At 32.0% G+C, this 20,184-nt stretch overlaps 2 protein-coding genes across 3 annotated transcripts in view; one reads left to right on the forward strand and one right to left on the reverse strand.

Annotated features, from left to right (window-relative positions):
- The window catches only part of Strump (WASH complex subunit strump), a 272,405-nt gene extending 262,448 nt beyond the window's left edge, over positions 1-9,957 (reverse strand). For both annotated transcript variants that reach the window (XM_085825272.1, XM_085825271.1), the window contains exon 1: positions 9,606-9,957. In XM_085825272.1, coding sequence (XP_085681398.1) covers positions 9,606-9,830 — 225 coding nt within the window. In that variant the 5' untranslated portion in view covers positions 9,831-9,957. The remainder of the gene's footprint in view (positions 1-9,605) is intronic.
- Positions 9,958-10,161: 204 nt separating this feature from the next.
- Positions 10,162-20,184, forward strand: part of LOC118198821 (UDP-N-acetylglucosamine transporter-like) — a 41,816-nt gene continuing 31,793 nt past the window's right edge. Inside the window, exon 1 of the mRNA XM_035370594.2 lies at positions 10,162-10,395. Coding sequence (XP_035226485.1) covers positions 10,320-10,395 — 76 coding nt within the window. The 5' untranslated portion in view covers positions 10,162-10,319. The remainder of the gene's footprint in view (positions 10,396-20,184) is intronic.

Genomic DNA, 20,184 nt, shown 5'->3' on the forward strand with positions numbered 1-20,184 from the left:
ATTCAGCTTCTCTTAAGCATAGTTACTTAAGAAACCTACAGCATCTGCGAATAAGTAAATAATGAATCCCTAGATAAAAAACATAAGGGGGGGTCAAGTAGGAAATCTAATTTTGTTCGTAAGTACAGCAGCTCTCTTTAGCCATTCTCAGCATAACATTTGAACTATCTACATACAAATTAAAGTACTAAAAGCCAATACTCAAAGTTTCCTTCCATACAAGAAAATGAGCAAAATATCGAGCTTGTAGCTTTTGTTTTCCTCCAGGGACCTGGTTTTTGTTTTCCTCCAGGGACATTACAAATAAATACAGAGATGAATTAAATCAGATTATTTAAAAAAATTAAGAAATTATTTAACATTCTAGAAGAAAAAATATATATTTTTAAAACTAAATTTAAAAAGTGAGTACTGCATATGGTACTATAGTTTACCACTAAAATAGTTATCAACCTTAAAGCTATTGATCATTATGTGTCAAAATATTTCTGGGAATTTTTGCTTTTGGGACATCTGATTGGTTCACTTACACGAAAACCAGGTCCCTGGAGGAAACCTATGCGAGACACAGGTGTAAGCAGTATCACAAAATGTCTCATGTAAATAGGCTAGACATTCCAGACTGTTTCAGAATTTTTCAAAAATATTGAATAAATTCAGAAAATACTGATGATACAAAAGCAGCAAAAAAATTTGTATTGGCACATATAAAAACAAAATCTTTAAAAAATAAAGATCATGTTTAACTAAACAAAATTTCTTATTTGAACAAGCATTACATTTTAATGCAATTTATTTCATTTAGAAACATCAGAATTAATTGAAGAACCAGATTCATGATGGGAAGCATATACAAAACTGTGTTTTCTTTGGGGTGGGAATTGAAATATCAAGTGACTTGTTTCACTAATTTTATGATGATTTTCAGAAGAAAAAAAAAATTAAAGCCAAAGCAGAACACACTGAGAAAAACTAGAATTTGATCTAACAACTGTTTTTTTGGATAAAATACTGACAAGCTTGAATGAATCGAGAAGTGCATACAACATTAATGATCTATGTAAGTATGCTTCAAAATTTATTGTAACACATACATAGGATAATAGGAGAAAAAAAGAAAAACAAGGCATTAATAATATACAATATTAAATTTTATATTATTTAAAAAAACCTAAAAAAATCAATTTTTTTTTCTTTTTTCTTTTTTTTTTTTTTTCTTTTGATGAAAACTGACCAGTTGTAGATATCAATTTATTTGTTAGAGATGATTTTAAAATGCATATAATTTATGTTATTTCTAACAATACTGATATGAAAGGCAAAAGATATCAAATTTAACAAAGCATTTCAAGTATTTTTTACAGAATTTGAAGTTTTAAAGTATCTATGTGATGCAAATGAATTTTTGGTAAAAATTTATTGCAAGGTCAACCTTGGCAATTTATTTCTTTTTCAACGCCAAGATCAGCACCAGAATGGCACAATTTCAAGATGGTCGCTACACAAAACCAAAATAAGAAATCAAAGACTTACACAAACTCAGCGTCCATGTACACATCGATCTATTTTCCCTTAAAAAAATTCAGAGAATTGAATAAACTAAGCACTGCACATAGCCTTAACTTTGTCCGTGTACACATCCATCTATTTTCACTTAAAAATCAGAAAGCTAAAACAACGTTAAAGGTATCATTGTAATCAGTAGTTTCACCAACATTATCAATATTTGGGTTCCTGAAAAACCTACTTCGCAGAGCCAGCATCCAGCTTATGCGAACAACCAACCAGGGCTGTGGAGTCGCAGCCAGAATCGGAGTCGAGCAGATTTTGGGGTAAAAGGAGTCGGAGGTCGACTCCAACTCCAGTTTTCGTTTGACAGTTTTACTTTAAAATGAATTGAAAAAATTAATGACAAGCTGAGTTATTATTTTTATTTATGGACTGTATACATTAATAAATACAGTCAAAAGTCTTTAATCCGGACGTCCATAATCCAGAATGATCTATAATTTGGACCTCAAAGCTACAAACTTTCAGCGCATGCATAAACGCATAATGTGTTCATGCATGCGCATAATACCTTTGCGCATGTGCATAATACGTTTGCGCATGCACATTTAATGTATAACGGATGGTATGGGCTAAGCTAAAATTATCTATTTCAGTTAATGTTGCAGATTGCATTGTTCCTTAATCTTCTAATTGGATCCGGCTTATTATTTTTTGCAGACTGTTGGAGTAATTTTATAAAAGTAAGCTCGAACTTTTGATTATGTCAAAAAGAATTTCCAATTCTGGAGCTGCCAAAGGATCTACAAAGCGAAAGCATGTTTTGATGTCCATCAGACAAAAAGAGGAATTGCTGCAAAAAATGGATAAAGGCATATCCTTTGTTTCTATAGCCATTCCGAAATCTGTTTATCAAGTTCACGCTGCTCTGCAGGGGGGAGGGAGGATGTCGCGGCACGCAATTAACTGGAAGTTGATCTGTCAGCACTATCCTTATCTTCAGGGCAGATGTTTTTATTTTATTTGGCTTATAATTCCTTACTAAATGTAGCTTTTCATCTCGATGTACTCCGCCTTTGATATGATTTTAATCAAATTCCTCGTCATTATAAATATCACGAATACACATCAAATACTTTTTTGGTTGCAATTTTCTAATTTCGACTATGTGTAATGTATGCTTTACGCATGCGCGCGTTGAAAGAAATGTTTAATAAAATATAAAATAAATATTACGCGTTTTTTGTAAATTTTGATACCCTTTATATCATAATTGCTCTTTATTTCATAAATTACGGTTTCATATTTTTAATTTTATAATTTCTGCATGCTATCTTACCAGATTTAAACTAATTATCTATAATCCGGAAAAACCGATAATCCTGAATCACCGAAGTCCCGACGAGTCCGGATTAAAGACTTTTGACTGTAGTTATTTTCTATTATATTGACATATTAATAAATAAATATAAGGGAGGAGGATGGATGTGATATTTGCCATTAGTAATTAAACTGATTCATTTAGTTACAAATCTTACTGGTAAATTTAGGTAAGCAGCAACAGCAGCAAGAACTCCTAAAATTGATGCCATTTTTAAGAAGCGAGCAGGAAAAGGAGCAATTATTGATCAAAATGCGATAAGGAAGTACATATTTGATGATAAAGAGGTTTTTAGAATTAAGAACGTTTTTAGGAGATGTTTCACTAACAGAAACCCTAATGTTTCACTAACAGAAAGATTGCGGAATGATCTTGCAGAATTGGAAATTCTTCTTTCTATACCATATATAGCCACAAAAAAACTGCAATCTAAAGAATTGACAGGAGGCGAGAATGGGATTTTTGTTCTTTCTGAAATGGAGGGTTTATTGCAGAAGAAAAGAGAAAATAATTTGCTAGATAATGAGATCTTGCTGGGTTCAATATATAGAGATCCCAAACACTGAATTTTCTTGGATGACGAACAAATTAAAAAGGGCAAAGAAAGACATCTATAAACTTTCATTAAGAATGAAATTATTCTCAGAAAAACTGGAGAATTCGAATCAAGGCAGTCAAACTGCAGACATTGCAACTGAGTCTCTATCATCCTTTTCCATTGATGAATTAGATTTTGAGAAATATTTTTGGATAATATTGAAAAGCGAATGAACATAAAAAACAAGAGCCTTTAGATAAAAAAATGAAAAATACAAACAAGATTTCTACACGGCCTTTGAAGAAATAGAGAAATATGATTGCGCTTGCAAGACACCTCTTTTAGAACTTATAAAAATCTATCCTGAAAAGTTAAAAGAAGTAGCCCTAACAGTAACAGTTCTTCCTCCTACTCAAGTTCTTGTGGTAAGACTCTTCTCAGCTCTGAAGTTTACCAAATCGGATCTATGGCCCTCAAAAAAAGAAAATCTTGCCGAAGCTATACTGTTTTTAGAAATAACTAATGCCAGTTTTTCCACTTCATAATAAATACTAATTAATGTAAACAATTTGCTATGTCATCAATTTTTTTTCTGTAGCATCTATTACTTCTTTTATATTAAAAAAATAAGCTGTAACCCATGTGTATATGTTTACATATATATATACCACAGAATAAAGATCAGCCAAATTTCTTTTTAATTTAATGGCATTGATGTTACACAACTAGTACAATTTTTTTAACAAAAAGAATGATAGCTATCAATTCATAAAACATAAAATCATCACACCTTTTCGTCACACTAAACTATTATTAAAAGTTTATTTAATTATAATGAAATAATACACGAATAGAAAGAAAGAAAAGTTAAATTATTTGAGAAATTATATATGACAGGAACGGTTAAAATCTTTAGCAATGCTTGTCATAAAAAAAATGATACTCTAGACAGCTAAACTGTAAAAATATCGACTAATTTTTCCGAAATGAATACCCAAAAATTAAATATTTAACCTTTTAAAATGCTGATATTATACCTTTTATATTTTAGATATTACATTTTAAATTCTTTTTACATCCTGAATTATACTAATATATTTTCTATCAATACAGGAAAACACTTTTCTTACAATATCAGAATTTATATATTCTCTATTATTAATAAAAATTTTAAATAGCTCACTTGAAGCAACAAATAAATGAAACCAAACTTTAAATTTTTATAGAACCCAGTAGAAGCTTAATTTGACATTGTCATTATTTTATTATTACATATTTTGATAAGAAACATAGTTGTGGGTTCCCAGGCGGCCATTGAGTACTCAGCTTTTTTGAAATATAGACAATAAACCAAAACCTACCATGTGCTTAAATTTACATATTAAAATACTTACTAGTGCAACCATCTTGGCACCATTGCCCATTTTTTTAAAGAAAAAAAATGACATATAACTGCAAAAATTCTAACACAGGTGTTAAAATATAGGTTAGAGTAGACTGAACGGCCCCCCTTATATTATCGCGAAGTTGTTGTTTCATTTATCGCCAAGTTTGTGCAATTCTCTGATGTTTCCTTAAGTGAAATAGGTTGACGTGTACATGGACAAAGTCAAGGGAGTGTGCAGTGCCTAGCTTGTGCAATTCTTTCATGTTTTTTTATTCTCTGATGATCTGAGTGAAAATAAGTAGATGTGTGCACGGATACAGAGTTTGTGCAATTCTTCGACTTGTTGTTTTGAATTTGTGTAGCAGCGACACACAAAGCCAAAATAAGAAGTCAAAGAATTGCACAAACTCGGTATCCATGTATCGCCAAAAATCGCCACTTTTCGCCAAAGGGTACTTGTAAATATACTTTTATCAAAATATATATTTGGTACTTACATATTATCGCAACCAGGCCAAAATTCGCATAAATTGCCAAATTTGGTGACCCTACTTACGACAACCCTACGTGTTATACGTAGTTTTGTAAAAAGAGCATGTGGAGATTCACAAAATTTTCCTGCATTTTCGTGCAAATTTTTGTAATTTATGAGAAAATAGCAGTGTACATGGATTAAGTCAAGAGTGTGCGCAATGCCATTTTTGTGCAATTCTGAGATGATTTTTTTTAGGTAAAAATAAGTCAACGTGTACATGGTTATGGCGAATACGGTTTTCAATCAGTGCTAAAAGTAATAGCCAAAAGATTTCCGCCGAAAAAATAATTCTGCAACTTATTCAAATTCGAAACCGGAAGGGTTTAATTGCTATTTTATATTTTAAAACAAAATAATATAAAAAACTGTATTAAAAATTATCTGTAATTAATAAATGTACATTTTCTTTGTATTCATACTTTTTTACTGAAACTTACAAATAGCGCCAACCTGGTTGCGATAATACGTAAGTACCATATATTTTACTTCTGAATTAGGTTATTTAACCCTTTCGTGCCTAACGGGACACATACGTCCCAAGCAAATTTCAAAAAATACTCTTGGGATAGAAATGCTTCTCTGTCTAATGGGAGACTTTCCCACCAGTCCTGCCAATATTTTTGAAGGTATTTCCATTCACAGAACATAGATGGAACTACCGTACATAATGCAATTCCCGCGTTTTTTGAAGTGTTGTACAGCTCATTCCATAGTCTACGAATGTAAATAGTTTAGTTTTGGAAAATACCACCTATTTTCGATTAAATTTTGATTTATCCATAAATCTAAGGCCAGATAAGTTACTCACGAAGCGGATTACCTCTAATAAACTGGTAAGTGGCAAAGTTTTACTTCCGTTTTTATTATCAGGACATATGTGTCCCTCTCGTCTTGGACAGTGGGAACACATTGTCCCAACAGTCCTATGTGATCATTTCTCTAGATATTACATTTTTTGGTTACTTTTGAAATAGTTGCTTATTATTTTTAATTTAGGCACATATTAATTCAATCCAAAATGACTCGACGCCAGGGACTTACTAATGAAGAAATCAAAAAAATTTTAGAAGAGTCAGATGACAAAGATAATGATTTGGATGATGAAATAGACGATCCCGATTTTCAAGATCCAACACACAATTTGTAGTACTCATCTGATTCAGACGAATGTGAAATGGATATCGATCATGATACCATTCCCCAAAATACAAAGAACAGCGATGCTTTGAGTGATGCTGATATGGCATCACTTTCATCAGTTGATGAGATACCATCAGCTTATGCTTCAGGCTGCAAACCAATCTTATGGTTCCACGCAGATTCAACTTTCCAACTTCAAATGACAATTCCAGTAGAGTCATCGCCTAGTTTGTTATTCAAATTAAATCGTTCAGCTACCGAATTGGATGTGTTTCTGAAGATATTTCCAAAAAGTCTTATGATTTGGATCTCTCAATGCACAAACCAACGACTCGGAAAGTTAGGACAAACAATTCACCCTACAGACCCCTCTGAAATTATGCTTGTCCTTGGATGCATGCTTGTCACGTCTTACAATAGGGTGCCAAAATTCTCTCATTATTGGTCATCTAATCCTTCTTTGGGAAACGTAGCAATAAAAAATTCTATTTCAAGAGACAGATGTAAAACGTTGCTGTCGAAACTATATTTTGCTGCACCAGAAAAGACAGAAAATGCAAGTAAAACATATTATATTGACGAGGTTGCTTCATGCCTGAAACAAACCTTCAAGCAGTGCTGAAGCGAAAGCTCATATCAAGCTATTGATGAATCAATGGCAAAATTCAAGGGACGTTCATCCCTCAAACAATATATGCCGATGAAACCTGTGAAAAGAGGGATACAAATTTGGCAGCGACATTTATTCTGAAAGAGAAACGGGTGAAATTCAAGGCACACTCGGGGAACGGGTAGTATCAAAGCTAACGGAGACAATCCGAGGTAAAGACGCGATGCTTGCATTTGACCAATTTTTTACAAGCGTGCACCTGATGGAAACCCTGAAATTTCCTTCTGTTGGTATGTGCATCAAGACATGCAAAGATGTTCTTAATTTTGCAACAAAACTAAGCAAAAGGGGTGAGACTGAGTTTCTCGTAACTAAAAATGGAACATTGTGTGCGAGGTAGCTTGATTCAAAGGAAGTGATGATGCTAAGTAATTGCCACGAAGCTAAATACACAAAAGTACATCGCACCATGAAAGATGGAAGCAAAGAAGAATTTGAGTGCCCTGTGGTAATCGAATTCTACAACAAAATCATGGGAGGTGTAGACCTTGCAGATCAAATGGCAAATGTCTATGAATTAGATCTAAAATCTTGCAAGTGGTGGAAAAAAGTATTTCTTCGCCTATTGATGAGTGCAGTGGTCAACTCATGGATTGCTTACTGCGAACTCAAACATCGAAAAACTCCACTTCTTGATTTCATTGTACCTTTTGCAGAAGCCTTGATGGCGTCCGGAAAGCTCAACGCACAGTATAAACGCAGTAGAGGAACTGGACGCCCATCCAAAACATCACGAAGCTTACTCAATGTTGGTGACCATCTGCCAGTAACAACAAAAACTCGACAGCGGTGCCGTAAATGCGCACAACAAAAGAAGGAATTGCACACTAAAATAATGTGCACAATGTGTAATGTCGCATTGTGCATTGATTGTTTCAAACCATACCATTCGTAATTAAATTTTTATGACTAGAAAATCATTGGTTTTCTTTACAAAATTACTCATTGAAGACTACTGGGACATATATGTCCCAACGGTCAGGACTGATGAGACATACATGTCCCGGTCCTAAATCAGTGTTCAAAATTTTTCTAAAAATATAACATCTTAATTCTTAGCATTCTAGAGTGCCCTACTCATAGTTTATGTTATCAAAATTGTTCTGTTGTAAAAAAAAAAAAAAAAAAACTCGTCGCGAAAGGGTTAACCTAAAACTCAATCATAAAAAAACTATTTAGATGACAGTTTTTGTTCTGGTAGACATTTTGTGGCAATGACTTTAAGAATAGATACAATGCATTGTTCCTTTTAGTTATTATGATAAAATATTTGCTAGAATACATATTTACCAGCAACTATTTTACAATAATTATTTCCATCGCAAGTACATCCCACAAGTGCATATTTTAAAACAAAGTTTAAGGGGGGAATAACAAAACCGATTTATGAATGCACTGGAATTCAGATTACAACAATATATATATACAAATATATATAATATAATATAAACAGTAATATAATAAAAATAGGATGTTGCTTGTTGAAACTGAATAACTGTTACGTGCATGTCTGCCATAGTTAAGTGCATTTAGAAATTTTGACATCTTCAGCTAAAGTAGCTCCGCAAATATTTAAGTACAGTCAAAAGTCGTTAATTCGGACACCCATAATCCGGAATGATCTATAATCCGGACCTCAAAGCTACAAACTTTCTGCGCATGCGTCGCCTTCACGCATGACACTCTTGACTTTATCGCGCACACTCTTGACTTTATCTATGTACACATCGACCTATTTTCTTTTAAAAAGTCAAAGAAAATTGACAAAATCTTCTTACTCTTGTAAAAAGTGCCAAACAAATAAGTGGGCGATTCTGCACTTTAGCAGCGAAATTGTTTCTAAGTGCTTATTAGCTAAAATCACGATCAGAATTTTCCGGAAAATGTCACATTACATGTCTCAATCTCTCATTTCTCTGAGACAAAATAATCTGTGATTCGAACTGTGTACTTCTCAGATTATTGTTAAAGTCCTAGCTAGTAACCTTTATCGCCTTACCAAAATGTCGCCAAACTACCTGTTACCATATTCTAAAGATTAGCCAAAGTGATTCATCAGTTTCAAATTCCATAATTTTCAAAACAGTATAACAATCCAGTATACTATAATATGCTCAAGAAAACAATATTAATATTTAAATATATAAAAATCAAGTTTCAATTTATATATACATATAAATTTTGCAACTTAAAAACTATTTTAGTAGATCACTCTGACACTTTTTAAATATTTCTTCCAAGAATATAGATATATACTAATAAATTTCAATTAAAACACGGAAGTGAAGTAATTTAATATATTTAGCTGGGAATAAAGATAGAATTAATCTTGCATTTTTGTAAGGTCAGAAATCAATGATCGTTTTTTAAATATTGAGGTAAAACAAATTGTATAATGCATTCAATAATTCGAAAAATAAAGCAATATTTTTTATTCGAACTCACAGGATTTGACTCGATCTTATTTTCGTAAAAGTCAGACATTGTGAAGTAGCTGAAATCACAGAGGACATCACCATATTTCTGAATGTCAGATTTCGCTTCCATACGGAAAACTTGAGGCACGACATCGGACAATCGAAGAAGCTCAGCAATAATAGCATTTCCGCGGGAGACAAGTCTTAAAAGATACTGCCCGCAGGCATTATTCTCAGCAAGGAAATCAACCATAACTAATAACGTAACGATATTAACTATTCCTTTTTACAACGCACAGATGAAGAATTTTTCACATTAGTTACATAATTCAGAATTCGTTAGCGCTTTATTTCCTTCAAAAACAAAACTAACGCCCCTTTATAACTTTGTTGCCAATCAAATTCATAATTGTATTATTATTTTGACAACTTAAAACAATCTTCCATATGCTGTATTATTGGGTGCATATTAAAGGGAACATAAAATAAAACATGGTTCGACATGTTAAAATTTCTTATTTCATAGTTCGGCAATTTTAGTGTTAGAGATATTTATTTATCTAAAGCCATATAACTTAAAGCTGCCGCAACCGTGTATGATGTCGACGTCAACAAATGCCGAAATGACTTTTTCTTAATACATGTAAAGTGTTTTCCACATTAAGTGTTTCATATTCTTCAGTATCTTTACCGATGTGATTTTTTCTTCTTTTCGGATTTACAAGTTTCCATTTTCATTGTAATGGCTGATGCTGAAAGTAAAGAGGATTTTGTAGCCATTAAGATGGACATTAAAGTAGTCGAAAATTTATACATGGGTAAGTTCCCCCATGTGTGTGGAGATTTTGATGTAGTTTAATAGCAGTTTTTGTATTCGGGGTAAAAATTGAAGTTAAAAATATATGCGATAAGTAGTTCAACTTAACTTCATAAGTATTTCTTATTCTATTGATTTTACAATATATATGAGAACATACGCTTCTGATATTCTTTATGATCATCTCAGTTATTAATTTATGCCATGATTGGAACTTAAACCAATAAAATCTCTAAATACTGCATTTATCTTTAATTTTGCATTTTTCGGGGAAAGTGCAGAATCGCCCACTGCTTGGCGCGTTGTTAAAAATTGCACATACTCGGTATCCATGTACACATCGACATATTTTCATTTAAAAAAACATTCCAAAATTGCACAAAAATGGCATTATGCACTCCCTTAACTTTATCCATGTAAACATCGACCTATTTTCACTTAAAAAGTCAAAGAAAATTGACAAAAATCCAATTTTTCCTACTCTTGTAAAAAGCGCCAAGTAAGTGGACGATTCTGCACTTTACCGCATAAAAATGTCATCATGCACTCCCTTGACTTTATCCATGTACACATCGAAGTAATTTAGGATGTAAGTACTTTCAAAATGGTGTTCTAGATGAAGTGAAAAATAAGCTATTGATAAAATCTGCCACTTTTTTTTTACTTGAATTGTCTAAATATTTATAGTTTCTTAAGGGTAAAAACATTTATAATGCACCTCTTAAAAAATAAGGTCTTTTAATATCATTACGATGAATTAATAATAGAAAGCATTCAATAACACAAAAGGCAATGAAACTTTAAATTTATACATGAAAAAATATCTTTCCTGCATGAAAATATTAAAGAAAAAGATAATACAAAATTGTAAGAATAACTAGAGATAACGTGTAATATATCACTAACTTAGCAATTTATGATTGCATCTTTTATTTGTATAAGGCTGAGCAATCGTTTTGAAATGAGTTCTCTTAAGGGCTTCAAACCGTTTTCTCTCACACAATACAGAGGGTTTTTACACATTCTTAAAACGATTTTGATAAAGAATTAAAAAAAAAAAGAAAAGCAGATGTTTTGGAATCAAAATTTCGGACTATTATTGGAATAAGAAATATCAGCTACTACTTTGAAATGTACTCGTCTTTCAAAATGGCACCTGCAAACAAGCTGTGAATTGAAGGATATGCTTTAGCGCTTTCTGAAAATAAGTATTCTTATTCCATAATTCAAAAATGTTGTGAAATGCATGGTATCAGAGCAAAATAAGCAACATTATAATCAGAAATGGAAAAACTGTCAATCATTACCTTACATTTAAAAAAGACTATTTTCACTTAAAAAGTCGAAGAAAATTGACAAAAATCCAATTCTTCTTACTCTTGTAAAATGCGCCAAACAAAAATGTGTGCGATTTTGCACTTTAGTGGAAGTATTAGGAGTCCTGAAAGCTTGAGAAAGTAATTTATGTCTTTATCAAAGACTTCATAAGTTTAAAAGTTCTTGATCGTGTAAAGGTGTTTAACTTAATGATAGTATTTGAGTAAATCATTTTAATTCACTCATGAGGTTATGTATAGCTTATTTTTGTAAACACTTTTATTTTAATTCACTGGGCATTCTGCTTTAATATGGGCCATTTGTTTATTTCGAGTGTATTTTCTTTATCTAAACACACAATCTGTTCTTTATTTTCATGGGGGTAGAATAAAGATTGCTTATAAGATAAGAGATTTAAACTTACTATTATGTGTCATATAAATAATTCTATATAGAGATATATAATATTTGAAGTTACAAACTTCTCTCAACTACTGTAATGCTACTGATGTTTATAAATTTATCAGTTGGGTCAAAGATAAACAGAAAGATATTTCAATTTTCGATTTCTTTTAAAGCTGATATATGACTTGTGCAGAATGCACAGAAATGATGAAATTGATAAGGTGGTCTTATAGTGACATTTATCAGTTTCAGGCTGTTCCAATTTTCAGTTTTATTTGAAATTATCAGTTACTAAATATTAACAAAATGGCATTATTTTTATTCACATATATTAATGATCATCTAGTTTAAAACTTACTTGTTTTAAAAGAAGTTATTCAAAATGTTTTTTGGTTAAAAAAAAATTATTTAAAAAGTTATAACAGTGAACTTGCATAAATATTCAGACATTTTAAACAAACCGTTTATATTGGTAAAAATGTATTTCAGGGTGCCCTTGGGCAAAAATTGACGATTTTTTGGAACCGTTCGTATTTACATCCAAAACATAATTAAAACAAGGAATATGTAATCTCATAAACTGCATTTTAAATCAAACAAGGAAATAACATAAGAATGAAAATATATGTTATGGAATCTATGCAATACAAAAAGGAATACTTATTTAAAAATTTCTGTTTCTTCGGTATGTGAGACACAGAGAATTCCTAAACTACATCCAAAAACTATTTACCGTTATGGCTGATCTTTGGAATATGGTAACAGGTAGTTTGGTGACGTTTTGGAGCCGATAAAGGTTACTACCTAGGACTTTGGGAATAATGTGAGAAGTACTCAGTTCCGATTACGCATTATTTTGTGTGAGGGAAATGAGAGATCATGAGATATGTCATGTGACATTAATGGACGAATCACTGTTCTTTAATCGGAAAAGGGGGTAAATTTGTAAAAATATCTGCTGTACAGCATTAGTTTCATTCTATGTTCTGTGAAACAGTGTTGTTTGATATTTGGATCCCATGGCCCTATATAAAGTAAATCCGAAATTTTTATTGCGTTTATGTGTAATTGAAAAGAATTGCTTAATTGCGGATAAGTATGAATGTCCAACATGTGGGTATGAAATAAGATTGTGTAAAAGGAAGGATATTACAGATAAGTTTGAATGGCGGTGCAAGAAATCTGGTGAAAATGGACATTTTGTGATCCGCCCATGCACTCAAGATTGTGTAGAAGATTAGGTAAGTTAGTAATTTTAATTATTTGAGGATATTATTTTTATGCATTGTTCTAAATGTAAGGAGTAAATAAATTGATATGGTATTATTGGAAAATTGTTATTAGCAATGATTTAGTTTAAAGTAATTAGGATTGTAAGCTAATTTTTATTAATTTAATGTATGTGCTTATTTATATTTTAAGTAGTGTTTTTTAATTAAATTATATTTTAATTTAATGATCGTGATTTTGAAAGTTATATGTTTGTAGTATTTTGGAATACGTTTGACTAGAAGTAAATGTGCATGGAAAGAATTTAAGTATTTGACACTAAGTATTTGGAACCATTTTTAATGTTTGCGTTAGAAATTGGTAGGTGAAGTTTATAATAGATAATTTAGAGGGAAAAGTTTTTGGATATTTTATTTATTTTATATGTGCAGATGTTCATCCTTGGAAAGGGTATATACTTTTTCGCAATCAAGTAATTTCATATATGTCCTTTTTACCGAATTTAAAGATTCACAAAATTTTCATGCATTTTCATGGAATTTTTCTAATTTATGAGAAAAAAGCAGTGTACATGGATATAGTGAAGAGTGTGCGCAATGCCATTTTTGTGCAATTCTGGGATTTTTTTTAAGTAAAAATAAGTCGACGTGTACATGGTTTAATTATATTTTAATTAAATGATAGTTATTTTGTGAATTATATTTTGTAGCAATTTGGTATACATTTGAGTGGAAGTAAACGTGCATGGAAATAATTTAAATATTTGACACTGAGTATTTGTAACCATTTTTAATGTTTTGTTATGAATTCATTGGTGACGTTTATAATAGATAATTTAGAGGTAAAAGTTTTTGGATATTTTATTTATATTCTATGTGGAAATGTTCATCCTTGGATAGGGTATATAATTTTTCGCGATCAGGTAATTTCATATATATGCTTTTTACCAAGTTTAAAGATTCACAAAATTTTCCTGCATTTTGGTACAAATTTTTGTAATTTATGAGAAAATAGCAGTTTAGATGGATAAAGTCAAGAGTGTGCGCAATGCCATTTTTGTGCAATTCTGGGATGTTTTTTTAAGTAAAAATAAGTCGACATGTACATGGTTACTGTGTATGTGCGATTTTGAAAAACGCGGCAAGGAGTTTGCGATTCTGCACTTTTTTCCAATTTTGCAGTTAATATTTGTCATGATTAAGCAGTTTTGTTCCATAAAATTTCTAGCATAAGTGTAATTTGGCTAGTAGATTGTTGGAAAAAGTGTTGAGTAAATAAAAAGAAAAGAAACATGTCTTTACTTCGTGAAGACAAAATGGCGGCGAAAAAAAAACAGAGGGTTGCTGTAGCAGAGTTGGTCTTGAAAAAATCGCCAAGTTACCATAATCCAAAGATCAACCAAAGTTATCTTAACTAGAATCTGTATGCTGCCATCACCACATTAATTCACAAAAGTAAAAGAAAAATATCCTCCAGACAGTCAGTAGCATTTCTTTCGAAAATCCATTTTTATTAACCCCACATACCTTGTGTAATGTTGATGTGAACTAAAGTTTCAAAATCCTTAAATCTCACTGTGTAATTTACCAAGAGGTGAATGAGGCCATTTAAATATTCATTTACACACCAGTCAATCAATGTTTCCTTTCCCATTTGTTCGAAAGTGTGCAGAAATTTCACATTAATCGACCACCAGCAGGCATTTTACAGTGTAAAGCACAAAATAACCAATGTTTGTGGCTTGGAGATCTAGATTTTAGATCATTCCAGATAATGGACGTCCGGATTTTGGACTTTGTACTGTATTCAAATTAGAAATACAATTAATTTGTTTAGAAATTAATTCCCGTTTGTTATTGACCAGACTCCCATTTATTTAAATATTAAGTAGATAATTAAAATTTTTCATTCATATTAGAAATTATCTGGAAATACAAGCGATAATTTAGAAAAAGAGCATATATTATTCTAATAAAATGAAATTTTATTCTGATTAGAGGTGTAATTAATTAATGTGATATTTATTAATTTATTGTTAAAATTTTTAAATAAATTTTTAAATTAATTTATTTAGAAATTAATTTATGTAAATACACATGGGATAATGTGTGCCATAAGTACAGAAAAGGAGCATATTTTGTAATTTTCTTGAATAAAAATAAGTTTATCTTATTCTAATTACAGGTGTAATTAATTTATTTAGAAAATAGTCAAAATGTATACTGAGAAATTCATGTAATCACCAGCACAAAGATTTATCTGCAAAGTCACAACACCCAACACAAAGTATCTACATATAGATAGAAAATACCCCTTTCCATTTCCTTATCTTAGTTAACATCTGAGCTAGTAACCTAAACGCTCTTCCCACTGTTGATGCCTATCGCCCAAGTGGGTGAATGTTATTTCAGGAACCTCACACAGAGTGCCAGTTATCCCCATTCCTACGAAAGAAGGTACTTACGTATTAACGCCACCACACTTATATATTAATGCCACCACAGCAGAAGTTGCAGTGATGCGTCAATAAAGAGCAATCCTGTTATTCGCACACAATTATCTTTTGGATTCCTTTTTGCCTTAATGTTTGTTGATTTTTGGTGCCTTTTTTTAGTGCTACGAAAATGCTTCTTTGGGATTTCCCAAACGCAGAAGAAGATGCAATGTTATTTTTTCAGGAATAAAATATTTTACCAAAAAAATTTAAATGTACCAATTCGCATGATATTGATGCGTTTATCTTTACTGACACCAGTTGTTACGTTATTTTCTTCCTTCGCGTTCGTACGGGATTCATGAAGATTTGGAGTGAATAAGGACAATACTATTTGATGAAGTATCAAAACACACTTTATTGGCCAGTATTGTCAGGACAGCTCCAAAACACGTTTTTACAGTCGTCGATGAGTTACTATTATTACGAAGCGATTAACGATAAGAATGCAAAGTTTGAAAGGCGAGTATAACGCTTGACGATTCTTGTTCGAACACTATTTTTGTTTCAACGAGTTTGCATCAGTTTAGTTTTGGTCTTGATTTGGTATACAAAAATACATGACGATATCTTTCATGTATATTTAATGAAAATACAAAAATATATCACAGTAATACAGCGACATCGCAACGGCGAACCTACAGTTACTTAATGTAAACACGCAGAATTCTTTCGACGCAACAACGCCCTCTGTACTATGAAAAGTTCGAACACACCCCACCTGTGCTCTGTTAAGAGTACACTAAATTTACATATCAATAATATATGTAGATATAATCACAAATCAATATGCACGAATCAATACTGGAAACTACATTGCAAATTAATACAATACATGACACAAACATATATTATATAACTTTAAACTTCAAAAGGATAGATCGATTGGACGGGTCTTCGATAAAGTCCTTGAGAAGTACGAATCAAACATGAACGTACATACCAATCCCTACCTTTATAAACTTCTTCTATAATTCCAATAGGCCATAAAAATTTTGATTTCATCGACCCCTCCAGCAATACAACCTCACCCTTTTTAAGGTTCCTTTCAGGAGATGGATTTAGAAAAGTATGCGCAGACCATAATTCGAGGAGATAATTCTCCTTCCACTTTTTCAAAATTTGTTTCAAAAGGTTAGTTTGATACAGTTTTCTCCTAGTCAAAGTCTGCCTGTTCAATGGTTCATTCCTGAAAAGGTCAGCGAAATGTAGAGGATAAGAAATATTTTTTTGCCCTGGAAACAAGAAATGGGCAAGTGTCAGAGCTTGTGGCTCTTTTATTTCATTGTGGACATAAGTAAGAGGTCTATGATTTAGAACTAACTCAATTTCTGATAGAATAGTCATCATTTCCTCAAAGTTAAGAAGAGCCCTTTCGAGAACCTTTGATACTTTTCATAAGCCATTCATAAAAACCACCCCACCAAGGCACATGAGGCGCAATATATTGCCAAGTTATGCTGTTTATTGGTATGAAATCTTTCAATTTTGAGTCTATTATAATTTTTGCTAATTTTTTAAGAATTTCATTAGTGGCTCTAAAGCTGTTAGCATTGTCGGAAATGATATTTTTACAATTTTCTCTCCTAGCTAAAAATCTCTTTAATGACAAATAAATTTTTTTGACATATTTGTGATTAATTCTATGTGCACAGCTCTAGTAACACTGCATCTAAATAATGTTATACAGTGAAACGTCATTAATCCGGACACCTATAATCCAGAATGATCTATAATCCGGACCTCAAAGCTACAAACTTTCTGCGCATGCGTCAATGCATAATGGGTTCACACATACGCATAGGCGTTTGCGCATGCATGTAATACGTTTACGCATGCGTGTTTAATGTATATCGGATGGTATAAGCTAAGCTAAAATTATCTAATTATCTATTTCAGTTTATGTTGCAGATTGTGTTGTTCCTTAATCTTCGAATTGGATCCGGCTTACTATTTTTTGCTGACTGTTAGAGCAATTTTATAAAAGTAAGCTTGAACTTTCGATTATGTCAAATAGAATTTCCGATGCTGGAGCTGCCAAAGGATCTAAAGCGAAAGTATGTTTCCATGTCCATCAAACAAAAAGTGAAATTGCTGCAAAAAATGGATAAAGGCATATCCTTTGTTTCTCTAACCATTCCGAAATTTGTTTATCGATTTCACGCTGCTCTGCAGGGTGGAAACGTTGCAGCACGCAATGAACTGGAAGTTAATCTGTCAGCACTATCCTCATCTTCAGGCCAGATGTTTTTATTTTATTTGGTTTATAATTCCGTCTTTGATATGATTTAAATCAAATTCGTCATCATTATAAATATCACGAATACACATCAAGTAGTTTTCTGGTTGCAATTTTCTAATTTCGACTATGCTTAATGTATGCTTTATTTAATAAAGTAAACAAATAAATATTAGTTTTTTTTTTTTTTTTTTTTTTTTTTTGTAAATTTTGATACCCTTTAGATCATAATTGCTCTTTATTTGATAAATTACAGTTTCATATTTTTAATTTTATAATTTCTGCATGCCATCTTACCAGATTTAAACTAATGATCTATAATCCGAAAAAATCAATAATCCGGAATCGCCGAAGTCCCGACGAGTCCGGATTAGACTTTTGACTGTATAAGCCTTTTGAGGCATATCCTTTCCTGATTTTATTAAAACTGGGCCAGTGAAATCTATGTCAGTTACAGTAAAAGGAAGGTTTTCGGTAATTTTACTTTTAGGTAGTTGACTAGTTTGTTTAGCTGGTTTCAACTTATACTTTCGACAAATTAGGCAATTACCTAATACTCTTTTTATAATTTGTGCACCTTGAGGAATCCAAAATCTAGACCTAATTTTGGTCTAAAACTCCACCATGAAAAATTTTATTATGCTCTCGAATAATAATTAACTCTGTAAATTTAGACTGCTTAGGAAGAAGCATAGGGTGAGCTTCATCCTTTGTAAATGCTGATGCTTCTTATCTTCCTTTTATGTGCAACACACCACAACTGTCGAGAAATGGGGCTAAATTTGAAAGGGGACAGTTTTTAGGAATCGACTTACCATTTTTAAGATTCTGTTATTCTAAGTTAAACTCTATGTTTTGCTCATGTTATAGCCAGTCTATTTCAGCATTTTGAAGTTCTGCTGTGAGGGGACCTGCAATCGTTTGTCATTTTTGAAGTTTATTAACAAACCGTTTAACTAGTGTAATTACTCTTAGTAATTCTAACAAACAACTATATTTCCTTAAATCTAAAATAAATTTCGAATTTTCTACCAAACAGTTATTTTGCACTGTACTTTCAAATTCTTTTTTTAGCTCTAAGTCTACGTCAGTAGATTTTAAGTTCTCTCTTTCAGTAGGCCAGTATTCAGGTGATTGGCTTAGCCATAGTGGACCGTGCCACCAAAGCTGGTTTGTAGCTAAATTTGATGCAGAAATTCCTCTGGACAAGATATCTGCATGGTTATTCTTACCAGTGCAATGAGCCCAATTATTGATATCTGATAAAGATTGAATTTCTTGTGTTCTATTTTTTACGAAAGTTTTGTATTTACTAGCTTGTCCCTTAATCTAACATAATGTAATCATCTAGTTGGTCCAAAAATAACTAGAAATATTAAATTTAAGACATTTACTTACTTGATGGACTAATCTTGCGGACAATAAAGCTTCCATTAATTCCAGTCTTGGTAATGTAAGACCTTTCAAAGGAGCTACACGACTTTTAGAACAAATAAAAGTAATACTTATCCTTCCATCTTCAGATATAGCTCTTAAATACAACACAGTTCCATAGGCTAAAAGAGATGAATCTGAAAAAGAAATGAATTTCAAATGAAATAAATTTTCAGTTCAAATTTGAAAAATAACATCTAGGAATCTGAAGATCTTCCGTTCAACTTCACTGCACCACAACTGCCACTTGTGATACAGTGATGATGGAAGTTTGTCATCCCAGTCCATGTCATGACTTCACAGTTCTTGTAAATTGCACTTCAACTTTATAATGAAAGGTCCAAGAAATCCGATAGGATCATAAATACGACCCACTACTCAAAGAATAAACCTTTTCGAAGGAGTTCTATTCTTGACAAACTTTGATAATTCTTTCACGTTGAATGATATACTGTTCGCATGTCAACTAGACCCAACTCCTTGGATGGTAAGTCAAGTCCCATACTTGAGCTCTTTTCCTCTTTGATGTCGAACTCAGCATCTTTCCACAGCTTATGCAGTTCCATGGAATTGGTTTTCCATTTTCGTAATATAATGCAACATCTTTTGAGAATTTCTACACTTTCAGTCGTAATTTTCAAAGCCATTGCGAGACTTCTTCGCCTCCAATC

The sequence above is a fragment of the Stegodyphus dumicola genome, chromosome 10 (genome assembly GCF_044657685.1).
Source record: "Stegodyphus dumicola isolate Sdum_Otavi_A_Nest chromosome 10, ASM4465768v1".
NCBI lineage: Eukaryota > Metazoa > Arthropoda > Arachnida > Araneae > Eresidae > Stegodyphus > Stegodyphus dumicola.